The 17,930-nt window shown below is 39.5% G+C and overlaps 1 protein-coding gene and 1 non-coding gene across 3 annotated transcripts in view; both read right to left on the bottom strand.

Annotated features, from left to right (window-relative positions):
• CRCP (CGRP receptor component) overlaps nt 1–15,588 on the bottom strand; it is a 42,756-nt gene extending 27,168 nt beyond the window's left edge. Inside the window, exons 1-4 of one of the 2 annotated variants that reach the window (XM_032774445.2) lie at nt 15,546–15,588; nt 11,640–11,676; nt 4,750–4,848; nt 1,799–1,893 (exon numbers count right to left, since the gene is read on the bottom strand). In XM_032774445.2, coding sequence (XP_032630336.1) covers nt 1,799–1,893; nt 4,750–4,848; nt 11,640–11,676; nt 15,546–15,553 — 239 coding nt within the window. In that variant the 5' untranslated portion in view covers nt 15,554–15,588. Of the gene's footprint in view, nt 1–1,798; nt 1,894–4,749; nt 4,849–11,639; nt 11,715–15,545 lie in introns of those variants that run through there. The other variant, XM_032774444.2, reaches the window with a different exon arrangement.
• A 183-nt stretch (nt 15,589–15,771) lies between these two features.
• On the bottom strand, nt 15,772–15,842 carry TRNAG-GCC (transfer RNA glycine (anticodon GCC)). Its single transcript has one exon. It is a non-coding gene; the product is annotated as a tRNA-Gly (tRNA).
• Between the last annotated feature and the right edge of the window lie 2,088 nt (nt 15,843–17,930).

The raw sequence follows: 17,930 nt of genomic DNA, 5'->3' as shown, positions 1-17,930 counted from the left end.
TCCCTGATTGAACTAACCTCGTTATCTCTAGTCTGCTTCTTGCTTGCATATATATACCTGCCCCTGGAAATTTCCACTGCATGCATCCGACGAAGTGGGTATTCACTCACGAAAGCTCATGCTCCAAAACGTCTGTTAGTCTATAAGGTGCCACAGGACTCTTTGCTGCTTCTACTGATACTTCAGTGTCAGACCTGGAAGGGATTAGGAGATCTTGTCTGAATGCTTGAAGGTGAAACTGTCCTCCTAGATTATACACACACATACAATTTGCTCAGAAATCCCTAGAGTGTTTTCAATTTTGTTGCATGAATGTGATTTACAGGATCTATGTAAAGTACTTCATTGTGGGATACAATGCTGGCATACTATCTGGGCAATTAATGTTGACAATAGTTGAAATGAATGAAAGCAGCACAAGCCAAAGTGACAGTATTGATGTTAAAGTCAGGTGGCTTCTCAGTACTAGCCCCTCAATGTCAAACACTGAGAGCGATGCAACATGATCAGCAAAATGTCGCTAATACTCTGGGCCCAAGACACAAGGGTTAAACGGATTTTCTTTCTGCCCAACATACTGCTGTTTCCAAAGAAGTAAGCATTTCCCTTGTAGTACTGTACATGACAGATAATCTTAACATGCGTCTTTTTGGGACAGAACCAAATTAGTCTTCTCTCCAGAGCAAGATTTCTTTATGGAATTTCCATAGGAGAAAACAGTAGTCAGAGAATCCACGTGGAGTACACTGTTCCCTGGTGGTGTTAAGCAAATGGTATAGAAACAACTGAGCCTTTGTGAAAAGCTGTGTTTGAAAAAGGAAGGATGGAAAAAGATAACAGATGCAGAGGGGAAAAACTGACTCACTCCTTCCAGTTCTCATGAGTCTGAAAATTTCTGGCAGGCTTCACTCACAGTATGAGAAGGTGTGCAGGAAACCTAGCCATTTCGGGCACTAGGAATACCCATTCACACTAATGCCTAAGAGAAAAAATGTTTTTGAAGCTTGTTGCAAGTATGAGGGAAGCCAGTCGAACTTCCACTCTGAATTCCCCAGAAGAGACTATGCCTGTTGTCTGGGTGTTGATTCAAGTGAACACAGATTTCCTGGAAATCACAAAGGATACACCTTTAGTGTCCAAGGAAAACAAAGAGGGGAAAAGAAACGTCTTAATTTGCTAGACATTAATTAATTAGAGTGTACAATTCTGAGCAGCTGCTGAGCATCCGCAACTCACAGACTCAGGCAAGAATTAGTTTCTTCAACAGATTACACATTTCCCATACATCTCTATGGGGACCTTATGTTCAGTCACACTAGTATGCCTATTCTTTGCTGGGGAGACATCAATTTTTTTTAGGAATGGATTTATTTTTCTGAGGATAGACATGAGCAAGATGACTCAACACACTGAGGTTCCTCTTAGCGTCCCTTTCTATTTTGCTGAAAATCCATCCACATCACATAGTTTCTACCTCAGCAAACATATTTTTTAACACTTCTTTGCATTTTGACTATGAGAACTCATGCTGAACACTATAAGGTAAATACAGGCAAACAGTCTGAGAAAACTTTGGCAAACAGCATCATTTAAAGCAAATGTGCATATGTGTAGGTGTTCATCTGAGAAAAAAGGATGGTTAGACAGAGAATTTTAATTTCGTCCTTCATTTTTCCGTGAACTGGATTAGACAAGTTAAGCAAAAGCAAACAAATTATTACATTATTTTTATGTAGAGCTGGTTTTGAATATTCTCATGCATTCATATAAACATACTCAAAATAAGAACTTTACTTACTTGGTTAGTTTATGGCCTTTCATTGCTATGAGGAAATCTCTCACAACCTCAGGACTTTGGAATCTGCACGGTGTTTTGGATATGTATTTCAATGTCTGCACAAGGTTGGAAAAAAACACAGGTTACTCCACATTTATTTTTGCTTTGAGTCCTATGAGATCTCTATGAAACAAGTTATTTTAGGAAAAATCTCCTCAATTCTTTTGAGAGAAGTCTGAATGGGGACCTTAATTCTTTAACGTAGTTCAGAAGGTGGCATGGGCGGTCATAATTGGCACAATCATTTGGATTTCTCTTGATTCACGAAGATCATATTAATTTCTGCTGAAAGTGTAAGCAACAGGCAGTACATAAAAAAGTAATTATTTGATGGCAATTATCACAGCACTTATCTAGGAAACCCTTCTAAGCTGGTCCATACAGAAAGACACGGTCTAATGCTGAAAAACAGGAACTCCTATGTTCTAACCCAACTGCGAGGGTTCCCTCTGTAGTGTTGGGCAATCACTTGACCTCCCTGTAACTTCACTTGCCCATCTGTAAAATGAGGATAATATCTACCCAGATTTGTAAAGTGCACTGAAGTGTATGGATGAAAGGTCCTTTTTTAGTGCTAAGCATTTGAACAGATGCAATTCAAAGGGTATTCACTTATAACACATTTTCTTTATTAATTTGAATGAAATAATCTTAACTGGCAGATCAAATTGGGACCAAGGTATTTTTAACATCATCAGAGATTTAAAATGTTTTGTATATGTATAATTCTAACAATACAGAGGATTTCAAAACCTTGTTTAAAAAGGCATCCAGTTGTTAAAACCGAACTGATGAACCACCTTATCGTATTCATCCTTGGGATCATGTAAAGTTATTTTCTGCCAAGTGTTCATGAATTCAGTGCCAGTGGTACTCTCATTGCCAGGCCATAAATAGCTAATTTGAGCTCCACAACTGAAACAAAGCCTTCCAGCATAAGGATGTTTTCATCTTTTACGGCTGAAAGCCTACTGTATTCAGCATATTTGGCTGTGCTTTCTCAAAGAGTTCAGAAGTTATTTATGCAGATCACAATTAAAAAAAAAACGTTGCAAGGATATTGTAGTAATTTATTCAGATATTTTCAGTGAGACAATTCACTTCCCTGCTCTGTTTATCTTTTACAGTAACATACGCTTTAAAGGATATGTGATGTTTTGTGTCTCTGTTTAAATGAATGAGAATCCAAGATGACAGATAATATCCGAGCCTGTCATCCTAACTAAATGGAAGGCTTGGTGAAGAATCCCTGCTTTAGTTTTAAATAAGTATATGCAGACTGCAGTTTACAGCTTCCTTTTTAATTTGACAATAACTTATGAGCTTTTGTGAACACTGCTTGACAAAAACCCACTATAAGGAATTGGGATCAGTATAGGGTTCCAGAAAATTCTTGCATTTTTCTGAAATAAAAAAGTACAACCATACTAAATGTTACTATTATTTACCAATTGCCCCATTAAAATATCATTTTCTATTAGAGGAACACAGTGCTATTTCAATTCTATAATGATTTCTTTTCAAAACTCTGCTGCGTCTTCCATTAAAAAAAAATCAATTAAAAGTATAGAAATGTCATATTATGTTCACATCAAAATTCAGTTCCTGTTTACTAAGCTAGATCCAGCGACTGCAACACCAGTGGGCACATGTATGCACAAAACTTGTGAGTGTGCTTGCCTGATGATGGACAGAAATAATTCCATTAAGTCAAGTACCTAAAGCAAGTACACCTAGAATTAACATCTCTCTTTCTACTGGCACAGAATAAATGTCTAGATGGCAAAATGCATGTGAAAGCATTTCCTATACTGGCAACAATATCATTAAAGAGTTAAACTGTAAATTATGTTTAGAGAAATATAATCACAGAATGGTCTTTTCCCCCATATATTTGAAACACCTGAGAATGAGATAGTAAATCTCAATGTCAAATTAAACTAGAATTTTGTAAACTTCTGTTTTATCAAATCTAAGGCCTATACACTTCAATTTTGCCCTTTCAGACAAAAAAATAAACAAAAGAGCAAGCCTGGACGAAATCTTGCTCACATGAATAGTTCCCCAGCAGCCAATAGGACTATTCATGCAGGCTAGGAAAGCTGGAACTGGCCCAGTATTAACTATGGTGATATTAAAGACAATTCTCTTCCATAGCCACCAGAAGTCAAACTACAATTCTTTTAAGTAGTTACATTTGATAAAGCTGCTAATCTAAGATATTCAGAACCATCTCATCATGTTAACCATCAGTAAATAATAGTTTTAAAGATTTTTCCAACAATACATCAAAAAATTAATACTGAATTTACCAGTGACTGAATGTATAATTTAGTTACACTGTGTAATCCAAGTTGGAGAATTTAATTTACTTGTTTTTAACAGAGAAATCTATAGATCATGTGTGTTCTAACCCTCAGGTCTCAAACTCCTAGACTCCCAGGAAGTACAGATTCATATACTGGCAGCATGTGCTGGCAGGCTTAAAAAATATATTGAATGTAGTTTGCTGTGTTGAAGTCTTTTGAATGACACCTCAAAACCAGAGACACAGCCTGTCTGCTCTCTATAAACATTAAAAATCCTTTGGCAATTTTCATAAGAGCAGGAGTTTGTCCTTGTGTCCTTGACCAGAATTGCTCCTTTCCTCCATGATGGTGCACACCAGCTAGCCAGCACTTTCCACCTAGGGGGCTGCATTCAGTTGTGCTGTACGCACGCAGTTTAAGCAGCACTTTGGGGAGGAAAGTTATATTACAAAAGTCAAATATATATTTACTGAAACAATGTTCATCAGCAGGAAAATTCCAAGACTTAATTTTGCATGTGTGACTGTAAATGATGAACACTGTGATACAGTCCAGCCTCTGACTTCTGCTAGAGTGCTTAAGGGAATGTGTAGCTCCACTCACTTCGTACATGATAGTGTTCAGATTCTGCTGGCCAGAGCTCTGTTTGTGTTTTCCACTATCTTTGCGCTGCTGCTTAAGATCGGTAAGTAACTGGAACACCTAAAAAGAAAAAAAACATATTTTATTACTAAAATACTTTAAAAGATTTTTTGAACTAGTTTAGCATTTTTTCTACTGCCATTTTTAAACATGTGTTATTAAAATATTACCGATCAAATACAAAAGATTGCCCTGCTAGTGACTGACTGAGTGAGTAAAATGGAGACATTTTCGTAATAGAAAAATTATTTGTATACAAGAAATGATGAGACAGCAGATCATTCTAAATTATGGTTATTGGCCTTGAATTATGTTGAACAAAAAGATATAGGAAGTGCAGATATTTGAATGGACTATCAGCACTTGTTGAAGCCTTACCCAAAAGCCCCAATGGAAAAAGTGGTTATCAGAATGAAACTATCAGCCACTTAACTCTATTCTGTGCAACTGCTAGTTATGTGCCACAACTTGCAGTTCTTAACTGAAACTCCTACTGAAATCAGTGTGACTGTTGCTGGAATACCGGCTGCAGGATATGGCCCTATCTTATAGTATGTAGTGTGTGTATACATTAGCCTACAATATTAGAAGAAAAATATTCAAAATATTCTGCTTTACAAAAACTCAAGTGTGCTGTGGGTGCAAGAAGAATGGGTGCCCTACAATTGTATGTTTGTAATGAGCCTAAAAAATTAGGGCCTGATGCTGCAAACACGACTAAATGTAGTGGTGCTACTATAAATTTACTTCAGTGGAACCGCTTGCAGTAAGCACTATGCTTAATAGTAAGTATTTCTGGGATCAGCTTAACAGTGTGCTCAGCTGCCACAGTGATAAATATGGTATAAAAAACTCAACAGAATTAATTAGTACATGAGTTCCTTAGAAAAAATAAATAAAAGCAACAATATTGTTGAAAAAACAGTAATAAAGATGTCTCCACATTTTTGAATGCTCAAAGCTGTAGGAATGAAATTAACCATTTGATGTTTTATGTAATAAGAATTTTTTAAAATAAATTATGTTTCAGTTTCTAAAATAAAGTATTGACAAACCTACTACACTGTTGCTACATCTTCTTGCATGACAGTCAGAGCTGCAGTAAAATGTAAAGACAACTTCTGTTATTCTTTTCGGCCTCAGTGCAGCAAAGTTCTTAGGCTTCAGTGGTTCACATGCTTAACTGCTCCCAGCCAGGCTGTGGGAGGCATGCAGTACAGAAATGGTTTAAATACTCTATTTAAAATTCCTTTTATACTCTGTGAAAGTCCACTGATGGTTCTGTGTTCACAGAGACCCTCCCCCAAAATCATCCTTATGGGTCATAGCTGATACCAAGAGTCTCTTCTGATGCATATATTCTCCTGCAATCATGCATTCTGGTATGTCACTAATGAACTCAGAAGAGGGAGCAGATTTTAAGTTTAAAAAAGAATTATCTAAACATTTAGTTAAAAAACAGTATTTCTCTACAAGCATTTATACTGTACTCATCATATTTGAGCCCAGAGTAGCGGATGGTACTATTTTTAAGGTTGCAATAAACCAAAAAAAAAAACTGCTTACGTGCCCCATTTCTGAATTGTCTGTTGTAGTTTTTAAACTTACTTTAACAACAATGCTGCTTGCTGCCTTAAATACTGGATCCACAACCAAAGATCCATATTAAACTAAAACTGCATTGCCTGGGAACAATTTGGCTATTTGTGCACTTACTGTGAGTGCCTTCACCTCATGCCTCACAATATGTCCAAAGCCGATAACAAAATCTAAGTCGGGGTCCCCAACGCGGTGTATCTAAGTGCGTCCACATACTGGCTGGCAGACTAGCATGCGCCGAAATGCCACCGACAAGCTGCGTCATCCAGAGGCGTCGCCACCGATTTTCAGCGGTATTTCGGCGGCAACACCTCTGGATGATGCTACTTGTCGGAGGCATTTCGGCAGCGACGCCTATTGAAGTTGCCACTTGTTGGCGGAATTTCGGTGGATGCTTGTCCACTGCCACAGTCCTCTGTGGCTCATCATCTGGCACCCGCCAGACGAAAGAGGTTGGGAACCACTGATCTAAGTAATGGACACCCTTCTATTTCTGCTTCCTTAGTTTTTAACATGCCCCACTCAAGTTCCACTTACATGGCCTTGTTAAAATTACTGGTTCATAAAAATACAATGAAATATGATGAGCAATGTTTCCAGTTACTAATGCTAACTCTGCCATTACAGCAAATGTTGCTATAACAGATCTTCAAACAAAGTGAAACCTTATATACTAAATACAGTGTAAATATATATAACCAAACTGGGACTTGAAAGAGGACACTGGCTCCACAAACCTACATACAAACAAATATCAGGTTAAATGAGGGAAAGTGAATTAGAGCTCACTTTACTTATTCTAACCAATGCATTACTCTTTTGTAACATTTTCTCTTATAGAAGAAGATAGGGAAGAAAGCATAATTGTGCAAGATTCCCCCTGCCTTCATCTTTGTCAGCACAGTTCCTTCAAGACTAGTGGGCATTTTCTAACTGTGGTCAAGAGAAACATAACTAGCCATAATCCTATGTGAGATATCAGTTCCTATAATTTTGCAGATTTATAGCACCTGCCACCCGAGATCTCAATGCACTGTGAACACATTAACTGTATACCACAGTACATACCAATACACTACTGAGACCAGCAAGTGTTGTGTGCAGATGTTGAAAATGAGGCACAAACAGGGGAAGCAACTAGCCCAAGGAAATCTTTCAAAGAAACAGGGATAGAACCCAGATCTCTTGACTCACAGTCCTGTGCTTTATTCAGACATTTTTAGTGAGAAATATGAGCTTGCCATTGACTGCGTTAGACACCCTCGTCAAGCTGCAATACAGAGAAATTAGCAGCCCAAGGGAAATCGAATACTAGTTTTAGAGGAAACTGTACAATGAAGAGTGCTGAAAAATGTGCTTAAAATGCCTACAGCTGCAGACACTGCAAATCCCTTCCTGAAAAGAATTAAAAAGTTATATGTGCTGAGACAACTATGCTGAGAAAAGGAAATGGTGAATGAGCAGTCTCATCTATAATTCCATTTTCCACTTTCTTTCACTTTCTCACTCAGCACATATGGGTATATATGGCAACAGTGGGGAGGCACTGAGACTAAGAGGATGTTGGCATAGACTGAGGGACAGAAAGTGGTTTTAAATGCAGATATTTAGCACATATAATTAAGGGTCTGATCTTGCAAAGTGATCAGCACCTCATTGCACTAGGCCCTTGTTCTGAGGTGCCAGAAGATTACACAATGCAAGAATTCTTCTTGCACATGAAAGGCAGAATCCATACCCAATTTTACCATAACATCCTTGCATGTTGAAAAAGGAATACACAGAAGTATTGGAAAGGTCTGATTCAGCAAGCAATAATCTCTTCCATACTTCTTGCTTTCCATTCTGAAATGGTAGATTTTTTTAAATAGACATTTAATACCACACTCTGACCTAAAACCATGGGCTATTTTCTATTTCTTAAACAATAAGATTCCTTCCAACTGAAATCCTCAAGTTACTTGGTTGAATTTGCACCTCATACTAATGTCACATTTCCATCTTACCATCACCAAAAAGGCATTTTCAGTCTGAAGACTGTAAAAAAGGCTCAATAAGGCCTTCTCTTCACTAGGAAAAAAAGGTGTTTTCTTAGCTAACATGGTAAAATCTTAATCAAGACAAGGCAGTTGTTCTCATGTGTGTTAGCAGGGCAAGGTAAACCCTAGGCTCCCCTTTGGAGTTTACCTGACCCCACTAACACATTTCCAAACAACAAACTGTTTGCCATTACTAAGATTTTATCATGTTAAGAAAACACATTTCTTCTGTAGTGTGGACTTACTCCAAGATTTTTAAAATTAAGTAGTAAGAGACTTACGAAGAGCTTTTTTTTTTTTTTTAAAGCACTTATTTTAATTTCAGTAGGTACTTAAGAGAGTTCTGAGCTGCAGGATGGTTCAAGTTAAGCATGAAGTAGTGACTCTGCTATCAGCAGCCATTTCAGATAACATCTGGATATTTATTTTTTTTTTTGCAAAGATTTCCTCCAGTTCTAATTCTGTTTTTCTCTGCAACATGAAAATGGATTCAGCAGTTGATCACAGAAATGTAGGGCTGGAAGGGACATTGAAAGGTCATCTAGTCTAGCCCCATGCTGAGGCAGGAACAAGTATACCTAAGACCGTTCCTGACAGATATTTGTCCAACTTGTTTCTAAGAACCTTCAATGACAGATTCAAAATGACCCTTGGAAGTCTGTATCGGTACTTAACTATTCTTGTAGTTGAAGGGTTGTTCCTAATATCAAACCTCTATGTCTCTTGCTTTAGACTAAATCCAAAAATTCTTATCCTATCTTCAGCGGACATGAAAAACAATTGATCCTCCTCCTTTTTATAGCAACTATATTTGAAGACAGTAAGTTTCCCCTCAGCCTTCTCTTTTCAAGATGAAATATGCCAACATTTTTTTTAACCTTTCCTGTTAGGTCAGGTTTTCTAAACCTTTTGTCATTTTTGTTCCTCTTTTCTTCCCTCCAATTTGTCCACATCTTTCCTAAAGTGTGCACCCAGAACTGGACACAGAATTTCAGATGAAGCCTCACCAAGGCTGAGTAATGTGAGACAATTATCTCCCGTGTTTTACATACAGGACTCCTATTAACACACCACAGAATAATATTGGCTTTTCCCACCATAAAACCCAGATTCTTTTTAGCAGTACTACTGCCTGGACAATTATTCTGTTTTGTTGTTCTGCATCTGAGTTTTCCCTCCCAAGTGTAGTACTTCCCACTTCCTTTCTTTACTTTCATCTTGCTAAATTAAGACCAATACTCCAATTTGTCAAGATCCTTTTGAATTTCAATCCTGTCCTTCGAAGTGCTTGCAATCCCTCCCAGCTTGGAGTCATCTGTAAATTTTATAAGCATACTTTCCATTCCGTTATTGAAGTCATTAATGAAATATTGAATAGAACTGGACTCAGGACTTACCCCATTTGACCCCACTACATACGTCCTCCCAGACTGACAGTAAACCATTTTTAAATACTCTCTGAATATGGTCCTTCAACCAGTTATGCACCAACCACATAGTAATTTTATCTAGACCACATTTCCCCAGTTTGCTTACAAGAATGTCATGTGGGACTGTGTCAAAAGCATTATTAAAATCAAGATATATTATGTCTACAGCGCCCTCCCATGTAATAGGTCAATAACTCAGTCAAAGAAAGAAATCAAATCATACCAGACCAACACTGGCTATTATTTATTGCCTTATTATCCTGTAGGTGCTTACAAACTGATTGTTTAATAATTTGTTCCAGTATCTTTCCACATATTGATATTATGGTAATTGCTTTATAATTGCTTGGGTCCCCTTTGTTCCTCTGTCTAAAGAGAGGTACTGTGTTTGCTCTTCTCCAGACATCTGTAGCTTCACCTGTCCACCAGAGTTCTCAAGGATAATCACTAATAGTTCTGAGATTGCTTCAGCTAGCTCCTTAAGTACCCTAGGGTGAATTTCATCAGGTCCTGCTGACTTGAATACACCTAACTTAGCTAGACATTCTTTAACCTGTTCTTTCACAGTTCAGGCTTATGCACCCTTCCCCTTGTTGTTAATATTAATTGTGTGAAGTATCTAGTCACTATTAACCTCATTAGCAAAGAATGAAGTAAAATAGGCATTAAACACCTCAGCTTTCTTGACGTCATGCATTCTTAACTCTCCTTCCCCACCGAGTAGTGGACCTACACTTTCCTTCATCTTTCTCTCACTCCTAACTCACTTATAGAACTGCTCCTTATTGCCTTTTATGTCCTTTTCTAGGTATAACCCAATTTGTGCCTTAGCCTTTGTGATTCTGTCTTTACATGCTCACGCTATTCTTCTGTACTCATCCTTAGTAACCTGTCCATGTTTCCACTTTTTGTAGGATTAATTTTTTATTTCCATGTATCATTATTCATTTCTGTCTTAAGACTGGTTTAAAAATGTCCCTTTAGCCATTACTTTCCACAGGTACAAAGCTGACAACTTTAAAGATTTTGGGCCTGATGAGAGAACAGTATAACTGCAAAGAAACCAGGGCAGTTGCCCAGATGTAAAACTGGTGTAAAAGAGAATCAGACCCCAGGTTATGAATACTGCATACAAACAAAGTTAGGGTATTCAGCAAATTGGTAACATAAAAATGCAGGAGAAGAGAAAAGATAATTAAAATGATTGATGTCCTGATGGACCATTTTCTCATGGATTTGAAGACACACATACAACACTAATATTTGGTTTTTTTTGTTTTGTTTTGTTTTTTTTAAAACAGATTTGGGATCAAACCCTGCTCACATTCACCATGCAAATACACCTCTACCCCGATATAACGCGACCCGATATAACACAAATTCAGATATAACACGGTAAAGCAGCACTCCGGGGCGGGGGGCGGGGGGGAGGAGGCAGGGCTGCGCACTCCAGCAGATCAAAGCAAGTTCAATATAACACAGTTTCACCTATAACACGGTAAGATTTTTTGACTCCCAAGGACAGCGTTATATCACGGTAGAAGCGTAGTACAATAACAGCATTTCTAGGTCCCCTTTAAAGCCAGGAATAGACCTCATTTTACCAAATCTATAAAAAAAAAAAAATTCAAATTTGAAAAATCAGAAGTCATACACAAATCTCCCCGACTTCCTGGTTACTACTCCCTGGAGATATTATTTGTATTTGGACCAGGACATGCTCTCATTGATATCAAAAGGAGTATAAATTGTCAGTTTAAAATCACAGTACAAATAAACTTACCTCAAAGTTACTCAGCAATGCAGCATTGGCGTCTTTCCTGAAAAACAAAAAATTATGCATGTCTCAAACCAAACTGTCAAAAATCTATTCTCTATTCTTTGCTGATCTGTGTTGACACTAAAAAAAGAGAACACTTCTTGTTAATTTCTGAGATTTTTTTTTAATAAAATCTTCAGGATCACAATTCTGTTAAATCCTCTATAATTTCTGGCTATTGCTGCCTTTCAGAGTTACTTATTTTTGCACACTCCAAAAGCAGCTATTACACAAACTAACTGTAAGAATATTTGGCTACAACTCAGCCCACAAAGCATCAGGAAGTGTTTAACCTGCACAACAGAACCCTCTTAACTGGGACACTCCACGGAATGGCTTATCATCCTAATTAAGAACCTGCCCCATTACTCCAGAATTAGATAAAACTCCCTGAAGTTTTGTCTGAGTGAAGGGTGATAGGCAGAACCATTACAGAAGACTACTATAAAAAAGAAAAAAAATATACAGTACAGAATAAAAATTAAAGAATAAAGTAATATTCATTGCACTTCATCTTTAGTTTGTTATTTTAATGTTTATTTGACAAGTTCTACACTAGCAGACTACAGTTTAGATAATCCCAGCACTCAAATTTAGAGTTTCCCATCAACCAAATGCTTCCCCACTAAGTGAAACATAGAATAATTTTATCCCAATTAACCAAGAATCATTGACATTCACTATCATTAGGCTAAACAGGTTTGCTCTGAGTTAAGCATGCCCTAAGTAGATGATACTGTAATTTTACTCTTTTAAATAAACAAATAAATAAATAAATGTTATGTAGAAAAACTAGCCAAGAGCACAATACATTCTGCTGAGCAAACAGACAGTAGTAACAACAACAGAAAGTTACCATACAAAAACACATAGCAAATGCTTTTCTCTGAGGTCTGTGTTGCACCATATAAAAAGGTAGAATGCATTGTCAAGTAGTTGACTGTTTGAATAGAACTGTCACATTCATCACATTCAAACAAGCTAAATGCCTTCCACAAACTTCCACAGGTTCTATTATTGATTTTAAATGAAAGGGATCTCCTAAACTGACTCCAGAGAATCTTCAGCAAGTAAGCTCACACACATCAGTTTTCATTCATGTTTTACGAACCATGTCACTTTTGTTTATTTGGTAAATGCAGTTCTTTGGAATCTTTGCATTCAGTCAATTGCCACAGAAATCCGTATGGATAAGGACATTTTTTGTTATAAATAATAACAATAATGCCATAGAAGAATCACATATAAAATCATCCAATTAAAAAACTGAGATGATTATGTGCAGTAAACAAAAAGTTTTCAGGATGTGGGTCTGTGGAGAATAAGGTTTTTAAACTACATTTAAGTCAAAGGATTGGTTTGTTTTTAAAACTGTACACCTCTACAGTTCAGGGGGTTTTAGGGCACAAGGGCTTAAACTCTTTTCATGTATCAATGTGTGCCAAACCTAAACCCATCCAGACTTTGGATCTTCTCAACATTTTATATTTTGCCAGGCTAGCAGGAATTTAAAGTGAACAATATAATAGAAACATTATTGCTAGTGTGCTTATTCAAGCTGAGTTACGTCTTTATGAAAAACTGGCACCGTTTATAAAGTATAGATTTCAGTCTTCACATCAGTCACAGCCCTCTTGTGGATAATAAAAAATAACAAACCAAAATATTTAAAGAAAAGAATGTACATAAAATGCCAAAATTTACTTTATTTTTTATATCGGTTCAATATGTAGTTTTATCAGATGTTTAAACATAGCACTCCGCTGACTGAGTTGAACAGAAAAGGAAAACTGACGATTTTAAAACCAACTCTAATGTATTAGAGTCCCTTCAAGACTTATTAATGGCCTTAATTGCTATCCTAAGTGAAATACTGCTGAAAGATTTTTCTTGATATAATACTATTAATTTTACTGTATGGGAGCCTTTATTTTTTAAAAGTTATTACTGGCACCTTATGCTTCTAACATTGAAAACTACAATCCATTTCTAAATCAAAACATTTTGTGAGCTTTTGGGGGGGGAAGGGGGAAGGGAGAGGGAGGAATATAGCAAATTTTCACCTTTGAATCTCTAGAGCTTTGTGACAATTTTATCTGAAGATTTTCCTCTTCTAAGGACTCCTGGAGGAACAAGATGGGGTGTTTGTTCATTAGGCCCCAACAGGGCTGAGAGTTCTATGCAGGGTGGACTGCATAATACTCCCACCATATCCAATGGGCAAAGGTCCACTCCCACGGACTCACTGCAGGATCAGGATCCTAGGCCCCAAATCCTGCAACCACTTATGCACGTACTTAACTTTACTATTATGAGCAATCACATTGAAATCAATGGGGCCATGCTCAGTTGTAGAGATAGGCATGTGCATAAGTGTTTGTTTCCAGGATCAGACAGTCATGACAGGCCCTATTCACCAAAGGAATGAGTAGGAATTTTTCAGTGGGCTAGATCCTGTCACATGTTGAATAGCCACTTATGTCCTGATCCTGCTAATTGCTTTGGGCATACACAGAGGTCCTTGCAAGCACAGTAGCTTGCAGGGAAGGGGCCTTACTCTAAAAGTTGCTACTCAGTTCAAGGCTGATAGAATACGGTCCTCTATTTTTAATGAAAACAACACCCTTCTTCAGTATCCACTTCTGAATTTCAATAAGTAGCTTTAATTATAATAATGGAGAGACAGCGTCTCAGATGGTATAGAACACTGTTAGGTCCACTGACGTCAGCGAAGAAGCTGTGCTGACACACATGAGCTGAGGTTCTAGTACCTTAATACCCATATTTATCAGAAATCAGTGCTGTATGTATGTAGATAACAGCACACCTCAACATATATGAAATTTGCTTTCTATAAATAATAGTTTAATAATTATCTCTAGAATTCGTTTTTTAAATTCAAAATAGGTTAAATGAAAGATTGGATTATTTTGTGTCTCAGAGACATTGCCAAAATAGGCAGTCTCACTTTTTGGAAGCATAATTTGCATGCATGCAACCTACAATTCAAAACACAAGAGACAAGTCGAATTCTTGCCTAGCCTGCAAACCTTGAAAGCAGTTAAGATAATCAAACAAACAAAAATAAACAAACAAACAAACCAGAAAGTTACTACAACAGAAAGAGTGCTGATTCAGGGCAGTAGTGCTAGGAACTCCAGCAATTTGTTGTATAGCTGGGTGCTGGCATGTTATCCAACACAAACCTGCGTATTTTTAAATAGACAGTAGTACACACTTCCAAAAAGTGAGACTGCCTATTTTGGCTAGTCTGCTCCATTCTTGCAAGCAGGCATAAAGGTCCCCAAGGATCCTCAGAAGCAGGATTTGGATTTTACTTTATGGCAAGAACAGAGAAAAAAGATGGGAAGAATGTTATGTCCATGCACATCTGACCAGAAAGGATGGTTTTATTAGTAGGTTAAAACTATTCCCATGGTGTTTTACTCAATTATATGTTTCAGCAATATTTTTCAAGCAAAGTCCACATCCCACTCCTGTACCCAGACCCCACCCCAAGAGGGGATCCCCTCTCGCAGCTCCCCTCCCATCCAGACCCCTCAAACAGGGCTCCTCTCCCTCTCCAGCCAGACCCCCCCCCCAAATCAAGGCTCCTCTCCCCCAGTAGGCAGACCCCCCCCCCAGAGTGGATCCCCTCCCCCAGCTCCCCTGCAGCCAGACCCCCGCAACTGGGGCTTCCCTCACCCACCTCCCCCTCCAGCCAGCCCCCCCCCAAGAGAGGCTCCCCCCTCCAGGCCAACCCCCCTGGACGCGGTCCCCTTTCAGTGGGTGCTCGGCCGGCGGGGGGGTCCCTAAGCCGGGCCCACGCGGCGCCCGGGAGCGGCCTACACGCGCGCCGAGGCTCCTTACACTTCCATCTCGTCCGCCCGCCGCCTCCAGCCCGCTGGGGGAGCAGCGCGCCTAGGCCGCCCCCGCTCCTGCGGAGCCGCGCGCTGGGGCCTCCTGACTCAGAGCGCGCAGGCCTGGGGCCCTTCTGCTGTTGTGGTGCTCGGCGGGGACCCGTCCCCACTGCCGGAGAGACCCGCAGAGGCAAAAATATTGAATCACAGTGAATCCGGGGCGAAAAAGCGAGACATGCATTGGCCGGGAATCGAACCCGGGCCTCCCGCGTGGCAGGCGAGAATTCTACCACTGAACCACCAATGCAGGTAATAACTAAATTGTTCATTACCGTCTATGTAATTTTAAAAAGATTAAATGATTCATTTTTATTGTCCATATACACTGACTAAAACGTGTCCAATATATAGAAGCCTTTCACAAATGCCCTGAAAATTCACTCACCTATCTTCAAAATATACTTGTCCCCCCCTTTATCCTGATAATACTTTTTGGGGAGGGAAGAAGGAAGAATATTTCACTTGCCTGTACATATATAGAAGACTTGCAAAAATGTCCTGGAATTTCATTAGCTCTGGTTCCAAAACTGTTGGCTACCCTTTACCAAGGTAATAATGAGGTAGAAAACATATCTCACTTGTCCATCAAATCAAAAAATTATTGACTATGTGCAAGCAGAATTTTGCTAGTTCTGCAACAGGTATATAAAACCCTTTTCCATTCCCACCCACCTAATTCTATGTGTATTTCATCATCCAGGTCATAAGCACTCTCAATCCCCATTTCTCCCCTCCTTCCTCTTGCACCCCTTTGTACATATATTGTATTATATTTTGTATGGTCTTCTTTAATCCCAGAGAAAACTAGAGCCACTCTGCTGAGTAGATACAGCTGAAAATCCCATTGGCTAGGGCAAGCAAAATTCTGCCTGGGCCACTGCCTGAGAGGCAGGAGTAGATAAATACAAGAAACAGTTTCTTCTGTTATTGATCTGCCATTCAAGATTCTATGCATAAACAGTACACCAATGATTCCTCCAACAAGAGGCACAAAGTAGTTATTTCTGGGGCTGCATAGGGAATTCACAGTCTTGCACAGACTCAAACTTGTAATTAAGGATAAGATTTAGCCATGGGAATTTTTAGTAAAAGTCATGCACGGGTCAGGGGCAATAAACAATAATTCACTGTCATGGAACCTGTCCATGACTTCTACTATATACCCCTGACTAAATCTTTGGTGTTTGCGGGGCGTTCTGGGTGCGAAGCTGCTGCTCTGGAGGGGGGCCTCTGCTGGGTGCACCTGCTGGAGGTAGGGTGACCAGATGTCCTGATTTTATAGGGACAGTCCCAATTTTGGGGTCTTTTTCTTATATAGGCTCCTATTACCCTCCACCCCCATCCCGATTTTTCACACTTGCTGTCTGGTCACCCTAGCTGGAGGGGTCTCTGGGGTGCCCACTGGTATACATTCTGGGTTGCGGGGGGCTGGCACAGCAGGGAATGGCCCTGCCCGCCTGGGACCACGGCAGCCGCCCCTGCTGGTGGGGGACTGCTTAGGACCGCCGCTGCTACTGGTGGGGGACAGCCCTGCCAGGTTGGGACTGACGCACTGCTGCTGGCGGGGGCAGCCCAGGACCGCCGCTGTTGTGGGGGCAGTGCAGCTGACCCCGGGGCCACCCAAGCTGCTCCAACGGCCCTTGGGTCAGTCGTACTTGCCAGCTGCAGAAGTCACAGAGGTCCCAGGAAATCACGGAATCTGTGACAGACTCACAGCCTTACTCATAAGCCACTGAGAGTAAATTTAGCACCCAACTTGTTCTCCAGCATCAGGACCTGAAAGGAGGCTACTCCACGTGCCCTCCTTGCTTAGGGCCTTGCTCTTAGGTGGGATGCTGCACACTATTAGGCCACCTCTGCCAATCCTTAATGATCTAGACAGGTGACCCAACATGCAGTGTTGTGTCTTAAGAACAGTCAACCTTTTATCAGTGCAAAGTACTGAAATATGAATGGATCTCAGGAGCCTGGATCAACAGACTAGATATCAAGTTAGCATTGCTATTCTTTTCCAGTGTGGCATGCAGGGTAGTTGTAGCCGAGCTGGTCCCAGGATATAGAGACAACTTACCCACTTTGTCATTCTTTTTCAGGCCCAGATTCCATAATCCTGGAGTAATAATACCAAACAGGCAGAGCGATGCCCTGTAACTTCTCTGTTGGTTAGAGCAAATCTCCAGATTTCTGCCTGCAATCCTACGTGCGCATCTGCTCCCAGTTTGATGACGAGGAAGAAGAAAGTTATGTTTCTTTTGGGAATACAGTGTTTCCAGATTGTATTCATTTTTCAATTTTTTTTCAACTGATCTGTTCACCCCTGCCTCCACCTTCCCTA

The sequence above is a fragment of the Chelonoidis abingdonii genome, chromosome 20, assembly GCF_003597395.2.
Source record: "Chelonoidis abingdonii isolate Lonesome George chromosome 20, CheloAbing_2.0, whole genome shotgun sequence".
Taxonomy (NCBI): Eukaryota; Metazoa; Chordata; order Testudines; family Testudinidae; genus Chelonoidis; species Chelonoidis abingdonii.
This window is presented reverse-complemented; position numbering and strand designations above follow the sequence as displayed.